The 8,433-nt window shown below is 34.6% G+C and overlaps 1 protein-coding gene and 1 long non-coding RNA gene across 2 annotated transcripts; one reads left to right on the forward strand and one right to left on the reverse strand.

Moving 5' to 3' along the window:
• The first annotated feature begins 488 nt into the window (after window positions 1-488).
• Window positions 489-1,254, forward strand: LOC113323042. Its single transcript, XR_003347404.1, has 2 exons — window positions 489-637; window positions 811-1,254. It is a non-coding gene; the product is annotated as an uncharacterized LOC113323042 (long non-coding RNA).
• Window positions 1,255-1,965: 711 nt separating this feature from the next.
• LOC113323040 (CBL-interacting serine/threonine-protein kinase 14-like) lies at window positions 1,966-3,619 on the reverse strand. The gene has a single exon (XM_026571278.1). The coding sequence runs from the start codon at window positions 3,404-3,406 to the stop codon at window positions 2,135-2,137; it is 1,272 nt and encodes a 423-aa protein (XP_026427063.1). The 5' UTR covers window positions 3,407-3,619; the 3' UTR covers window positions 1,966-2,134.
• Window positions 3,620-8,433: the final 4,814 nt, after the last annotated feature.

Here is an 8,433-nt window from a genome sequence, read left to right on the forward strand (position 1 = left end):
ATCAAACCATTAATAGTAGGTTGCCTAGAAGGATCAGTAGCGAACCACGCTGCACCAACCAATCCAACCCGGCAACCACTTCTTAACTGTGGTTTCAACATCAATAACTTTTTAGTATGTAATACTGCATTAGTGGCTTAAATTAATTGGCACTTGGCGGTATTAGGCCCTTTGGGACCATCTTACAAACACAACATTATCGATCACTAAATTGATTGTTGTGCGTACTATCTAGTGGTAGTCAAAATGACCCAATTTATGCACATAATAGACAGGGAAAAGAGAGAAAAATAAAATAAAAGAAGAGGAGTATATTATATATGGCCATGAAGCAACGAGCCCGACGTCCCACCACCTAGCTAGCTCATTATAGTATAAACATATAACGTCAAGAACAACTTTGTTTTTCAAGTTGACATCATCGCTAATCATACATGAAAAAATGGACATTTTTATTTCAATATTGAATTGCATTTCAAGGTGTGATGATGTGCTATAATTTGAGGGGATAAAAAATTAAAGTAAGAGAAAGACGTAGATGAAAAGATATGCCGACATCATACTCTCTTCAAGTCTTCGGCTCAATAGAACCCTGATTTCATAGACGTTGGCCGGTGTCATTTGCGGACTTTTTCAGGTTATATACTTTTTTTTTTTTGATAGATAGTAGTTTCTAACGAATTTCGAACTCAGATTATTGATATCATCACCTAATGACTTTATATATGGTATTTTTAGTGAATAACTCTCAGTAATTTGTTTCTCAGTGAAAATCAATTATCTAGATTTTGGTGATTATGTAACTCACAGGTGTGCTGGAGAAATGCACTTTTACATGTGGAAATAGCAATTGGGTACTGACATTTTGATGTTCTTGTATTGCTCCAATGATTAGTTCTTATGAGTTACTGCCATGAAAAGAAGGAATACAGACTATAAACAAAACAAAGTATTAACTCCTTAAGATTTTAGAAAGGGCCGGGAAGAATTGAAAAGGGAAAGCAAAAGGAAAAGGATGAGAAGAGAAGTGTTTATTATTCGCTGTTCGTACAAAAAGATTAGAGTTGAATTCAATAATGGACCGTGTGTTTGATGTATATCGCTTAAGTGGTTGTACCAGCCAGGTCCAGTGGCAAGCATGATGTTCTAATTTCTAATCGCCTACAGTGGCTTCTCAGCAACTGCAGTGATGCTGATATTGTATGAGCTATTAGAATTTGCTGTGATTTATTTATTTATTTATTTATTTATTTATTGACAGGAATAATGATTTGTTTTAATGTTTTTTGTTTATCTAGTTTAATCAGTTTGCCACAAATATAAGCCATTCAACCCAAACAATGCTCGAAACATCACATCTCTCTGGACTGCTCGCATAAGTTTGTGAAACTTGAACAACGAATATGTACCAAAAATACAAATATTTCAGAATGATTTTGTAGACGTTAGTTGAGTTGGTTTGATACTTCTAGCTTATCTTGGTATATATTTCAGAATGATTTTTAAAAATGAAAGACACTTATAGCTTTTCTGAATCAAAATAGTTTTGGTTCTAATTTCGTGACTTCAACTTATATTCATGGCATTTGGACTCCCTACCAGCCGTGGTAAATCTTAGACCCTGTAAGTTTACCAAGTTAAGTTCTTTTCTATTCAGGTTTCCTACTTCATGAAAAGGGAAATAGTACATCTTCCAACTTATGAGAAGTGATATGTGAGTTATAATCCAAACAAAAAAAGGAACTTCACTCTCATATTATTCTATTCCTAATTAGCAATGATGTTTTGAAAAAAATGTACTTATATTTCTTCACCACCACACAAAAACAAAATTAATTAATTAATAAATAAATAATAAATAAATAGAATATGGTTTCCATTGAACAATAGTACAACTACAGAGTTTTACCCCTGCAAAAATGTCTTCTATTTTTAACAACATGGAGCCAAAACTACTACCAATCACACTTTCAATCATCATGAAATTTTATTTTTATAATTATAAAATATGTGTATTATACATGCCGGAAGTCATATTTCCGGCCAGGGCACTTAGATTCTCTACACAAAATTTCGTCAAGAATCGGCTCTCTATATACTATAATAATTTAATTGATAAAATGAAAACTGGTATTTATGGGTGATAAACGAAGCTACTTATCTCCGGACTAAATTTCTGTTTCCAAATTCCTCCTTCATAAGATTGTACTTCTACCATGGCCAATAACTCAGTTAACCGGTAAACATCAACACAACCAATTAAATTCCCATTCTGCCCAAATAAAACCATACTTCTCTTATCTTTTCTCTTAATCACTTCAATATTTTCTCTCTTCGCAATTTCTTCAATTTTCATAACGATGTTTTCTGGTGACTCAGACGATACAAACCGTTCACCAACCGATTCATTCTTATTATTCTGAACGAACAAGCCCGATAAATCACACCCCGAAGAAAACGATATGAGATCAAACGCATTCAAGAAAACGTTATCTTTGTCTTCCTCTTCTACTTTCTCGGTTTTATTCGAGCCGAAAAACTCCGTTTCATTGAATTGATGATGTTCTTCTTCCTTCTTGTAACCTTTTCTGAACCAAGGATCATTAATGATTTCATCAATGGTGATCCTAGTCTCAGGATTTGAATCCAATAGACGAGATAAAAATTTCTTCAAATCTTGAGACATCCATTTTGGACAACGGAAATCACCTTTGTAAATCTTCTTATACATAACCATTAAATTAGTATCATTAAAAGGAAGATAACCAGCAGTAAGAACATAAAGAATAATACCACAGCTCCAGATATCAATCTTCGACCCATCGTAACCTCGTTTCGCAAGAATTTCAGGAGCAACATAAGCAGGAGTACCACAGAGAGTATGTAACAATCCATCAGTCCAAACCTGATCATCTTTAATAGCACTTAAACCGAAATCAGAAACTTTCAAATCACCATTGTCATCTAACAATAGATTTTCAGGTTTCAAATCTCGATGAAAAATACCATGAGAATGACAATATCCAACAGCTGATATTAATTGCTGGAAATATTTACGACTTAAATCTTCACTAAATTTACCTTTAGCTACTTTAGCAAACAATTCACCACCTTTAATAAATTCCATAACGAAATAAATCTTTGTTTTTGTGGCCAAAACTTCATACAGCTTCACAATATTCTTATGGTGGAGACGACGCATAATAGTGATTTCTCTCTTGACGTGCACCATTAATCCTCCTTTGAGGATTTTCTGTTTTCTTATGCATTTTATTGCTACGCTTTGCCCTGTTTTGATATTCCTTGCGTGATAAACTTTAGCGAATGCTCCACAGCCAAGCAATTTTCCGAGCTCATATTTGCCGAATAATGAATTTTCTGATGAGATCTCGATTAATTCAGGCATGCGTGATCGATATAATTTGAACAAACAAGAAATAAATTAGTATCTGAAACAAACCAGAATTCGAGCGAATTGATTTGAAGAATCAATCAATTCGCTCGCTGAATGTATTTATTTCTCCTGGATTTCTAAGATCTCAATATGATTTGAAGTTCTTTCAGGAACTTTTTGAATTTTAAAAGAGAGATTTGAGAGAGAGATAAGTGATGGATTCTATTTTAAGGTTATTGTGATTAATGTGAAATACTGATTTATCGGAAGAGGGAGTTTTATAAAGAAAAATAAAACTATATTCGGTTTTTCAATGACTCATGGTTTTGTTCCTTTTTTGTCCTTTTGGTTGAATGTTTTCCATACGAGTAATTTGCACCAACAAACTGTAAATGCACCTATTAGTCTCATATACGTGTATTGAACTTGAAGGTATGTTGCTGGTTTTTTCATGATATACATGTTTTTTAATTCAGAGTATCCAAATATTGGACGAGCTTGATGTGGTGGCCACTTAGCTGGGTCTGTTGCAGTCCCACTTCTGGTCCAGGCATATATGATCTCACGGAATAAAATAGTCTGATTTTGAAATCTGTAATCTTTTCATCACGTGTATAACTGTTGGATTATCAATGTCTAACGAAAATGAGATCGATGAAGATTGAAGTTGACCGGAGTGCCGGGACAAAGTAAGATTTGATTTGGGTTTAAACAATGAGATTCTCTTTTCTTCGAGAAAATCGAGATTTGTGGGGATTTTTCATTTTTTCTAAAATTCAGTTAAGTAAACTGACCGTACACATGAAGCATGCCAGATTTTTGTAAATAAGGTTTTTAAAGCGTGGGGCGAAGCGTGACTCGTTTTTCAAATATTAAGAAGCCAAACGTATGTTGAATCGTGAAGCGTCGCTTCAAGGTTGATGTTTGAAGCGTTTATAAAATAATATTAGTTGTTCTTAGGCAGGTATGAAATGTAAATTTAAGAAGATAACATTAATATAAAAGAAATACAAGTCCAATTAATATCATAAAATCAGCCTAGGCTCAGTGCTCTGAAGCGTTGAGCACCAAACTTCAAAGGAGGTAATATCAAGAAACAAAAATTGAGCTCATGAAACCAAAATTAAACAACAACACCGAGCAACAAACCTGTACTTTTCTTGAAAATCTTCATGTATCCAATATTCCCCCAACATGTAAAAGTAACAGAGGTGCAATAAAACTAATACCATTTCAAACTATATTCCTTTCTGATTGAGAGACAAATCTGGCCCAAACTATCGGTTATCAAATATCTAATAAAAACCTCCTAGTTGGCAAGAGTTTATCAAACTTGTTATTCTCCTTCGATTCCTCAAATTTTCCACGACAATAATTACCATTCACCGAGATAAATCCCTCATGTTGTAATAATTGAAACGTGATTAACCGAAAATAAAAATAAAAATGATGTATGACTTTTCCCTTTTATGTGGGATTTTTCTTGTTCAGTCTAACATCACTCTTAGACTTTTGATATTTTTCTGAAATGAATAACCAGTTTGAAAGTTTTACTTAACAAATATTAGGATTGTTTCTTTATATCTTTACAACAACTCAAATGAAAAAAATGAGGTGAAATTTAATCGTAATACAATCACCAAGTAGACAACTCGGCAACACCGTGTCTGGAAAATATGAAAGACCTTTTTAATAGTTCTGATGACCAGGGAAACGGGGCTATGGAAAATTTTATTTTCATAGTTGTCCCTTTTAAATCTTAAAATACTGTTGGAATTGACATGGATTGTTTAATCTCATATTTCATCATTTTTTCATAAAAAATACTAGTAATAGGTTGGAATTGTAAATTTTATTTCCATGCTTAAATATATTTTTTTCCTCCTAATAACAAGGCTCAAATTTATGTACCTTTGATGTAGTTCTTAAAAACAAATGCGACCTAAGCTTTGGACTTTTTCCTTCCGAAGAGGAAAGTCCCTTTCCATTGTGATAGATACTCACTTGAGACCTCATTTAGGATTGATTAATCTTTTTGATCACTTTTTACCCAAGGATACAAAAAAAAGGGTTGTTCGGTTGTTTCTTATGTAGAAACCGTAAAACGATCAGAAACTTCATAAAATATTTGATATCTTTTTTGTCAAATCAAATTCCAATAAATATTATTTATTTGTTCCAGATTCGCTTGGTCGTAGAAAACTCCACATTTTTATTTTATAGTTTTCTATCTAAAATATCATGATATTTTGTGATATATCTAATGGTTTGTCATCAAAAACCACTAATAAAATAAAAAGAGTTTAAGATCCGGTTATCTTTTTACAAACATCTGGACAAAATAAATGTTATGGAATACTTATAGGGTTTTCGTCAAAAATTCTACGATAAAATATGGATAGTGGTTGCCATTCGTTGCTTACTATCAACACCGTTTGACTTTGGTCAGGCTGTTGACGACTAATTTGGTCCTATGATTAGCAAATTTCGTCCCATTAGCAATGGAAAGAGTTTGAGTGATCTCCTAGATCCCAGGTTTAAAGAAAAACCGATGGCTACACGAGATGCCAAATGGTCAGTTGCTAATGTATCTGGATGCTGATGCGCGAACATGAACTTTCACGTGTGGACGTTAATTAATCCCGGATTCTAACATATTTAATTTTGGTATCAAAATGGTATCTAGGAATCTGATTGGATATTGTTAGTATATTCTGGCACTGTCACAAAATAAGAAGGCAAACTAGAAACGAAAATCTTTGAACTCAGACAAATAATTAGACCATGATATCCCCAATAAGGTGCACATGCAAGTCACTGGGATCCCATTGCAGTACATGACAGTAAGCGTTATGGGCAGTGGTTGTGAAATGGTTGATCCTGTGTGCTTGAAATTATTGAAACTGCAGCTTTTCCGGAGTCAAACTGCATATAACAAACATGTTTACGTAGTGTCTTATTAAGCTGGTGACAGAGAGTGTGCAACATGTAACTCTATAAGTCATTTATATCTTTTAATGAAGAGGCACACAAAGTGAAATTCAAGTGATGCCCCTAAATTAATTTGCAAAGTAAAGGTTATGCATATTCGCATGGGTTAACCAATCGATGCTCCAGCTTCCGTGTTGGGGTCATGTTTAAGATCTGAGTAATGTCCATTTATATCTAGTCTAGAGGTGGCACCAAACATAAGATTTTAGGATATGACGGTCAATTACTATGCTCCCACCAATTTTGTTTGAAGTATGTGTGTCAAAAGTATTATGGTCTGACAATAACTACGTCAATAATCACATAATCCTTCCTTATCTCCTCATTTAAATCTCTCCTTAATTTCTGCCAGGTGCCAACGCTCTGCTGGTATCTGGTCAAGGAAAACTTTTTCCACGGTATTGAGAAAACTGGTAGCTGGGAGAGGTGTGTCAAAATAAGCGGTTCAGAGTGTAGTTAGATGATGAAAACAACTTCCCATGGTCCATGTGGATGTTAGGAACCGAACTTGCTGAGTGCTTTGGGAATTGGATATGTTTCAGTTTATTTCAGTTCTTTAGCGAAAGAAGACAAATTAGAGAGTTAAATTTTAAAGTTTGAATCATGAGTAGAATTAACGGAAATCCAAGAAAGTTAGAGTCAAATACGATTTCCGTTGATTCTTGACAGTGTAAACGAACTGTAATTTTGTTTTCCTAATAGAGTAGTAAAAAAAATCAATCGGCGCTGAATTTGCACCATCACACTATCAGGAGAGATTCGAGAGAACTCAGGAGAGATTCTAGAGTAAGGGTACATATGCATGCAACTAGAGTTAGATGGACCTACATGATTGGCTGCTTGTGGGCTTAGCCCATGCTGAATCGTTAGATATGCAATCCCTGTTTGCGATTGCCATCATGACTTGTCATTCAAGCACATAGTGAACATTCCAGAATGTCAGAATCTCCTCCAAGTTTTCTCCACTAGACGATTTTATTGGTAAGTAAAAAATACCAGACTACTTAGAAACGTGGGGGCTAAGTCCGACGGCTAAGAAAAATAAGAGAAAATTTTGAATAAAAATTTCTAAGAGCATCTCTTATATTGGGGTCAAGATCATCTTTTGTGCACTTTTTGGTTGTGGATCACCTACTGTATGAGAAAAAAATAAAAATAAAGATAAAATTCTTTACCTAAATTTTATCTCCAATTTCGAATGTTAACAATAACATCAACAATAAAAAAAACTACAAAGACGGGAGAAGCTTGCTTAGAAAGTGAGTGATACGCGAAGGAGGAGATACTAACCACTGATCAGAAGAGTGGTGAGGAACAACATGAGATGCTAAGGAGTGTTCGGCAGAGTTGGTCTCCTTATTGATGTAGCTGAAATCAACCGGAAAAAAAAAGAGCTTGAGCTTGTCCTTAATTTTGGAGATAGTGTTCTTTATACGCCAAGGAACATTAGAGTTACTATATTTCAAAGAATTTATCACAATAAGAGAATCACCTTTAATGATGATCCGTTTAAAACCCTTACTAACAGCCAACTCCATACCCAACAAAGCACTTGCTACTTCTGCTTCAATAGGTGAACTGATCTCAAGAAACTTTGTCCGACAACCTTGAAAAACAGAGTTGCAATCCATAACGGCAGCAACACATGCATACCCTTTGTGTCCTGCTGCACCGTCGAAATTAACTTTGATTTTAGAGTTCGGGGGAGGATACCGTTAGAAAAAAAACGGGTTTTTGTTTTAAAACCAAATATGCATGGACTATGATTTGATCCCTAGATCTATTTTCCACTAGTTGTTTTTCATTTGAATAGATAAAACAATAGTCCCACATAAACTAAAATCTAAAGAGTTTTAGACTTAAATACCATAGAATTAGCTAAAAGGCATGTCCCTTTGGGTAAACACACTTTTGTGTGAGGGAGAAGACCTAGACTAGGGTAAGGTTTCCTTTCCCGTACGCGCGGTGCTTCGTACAGAAGCACGCCACCGTCCGTCTATGTCTGTCTGACTTGTGTGTCCCGCATGCTTTAGACACTGGCAAAAGCA

The sequence above is a fragment of the Papaver somniferum genome, chromosome 11, assembly GCF_003573695.1.
Source record: "Papaver somniferum cultivar HN1 chromosome 11, ASM357369v1, whole genome shotgun sequence".
NCBI classification, from domain to species: Eukaryota; Viridiplantae; Streptophyta; class Magnoliopsida; order Ranunculales; family Papaveraceae; genus Papaver; species Papaver somniferum.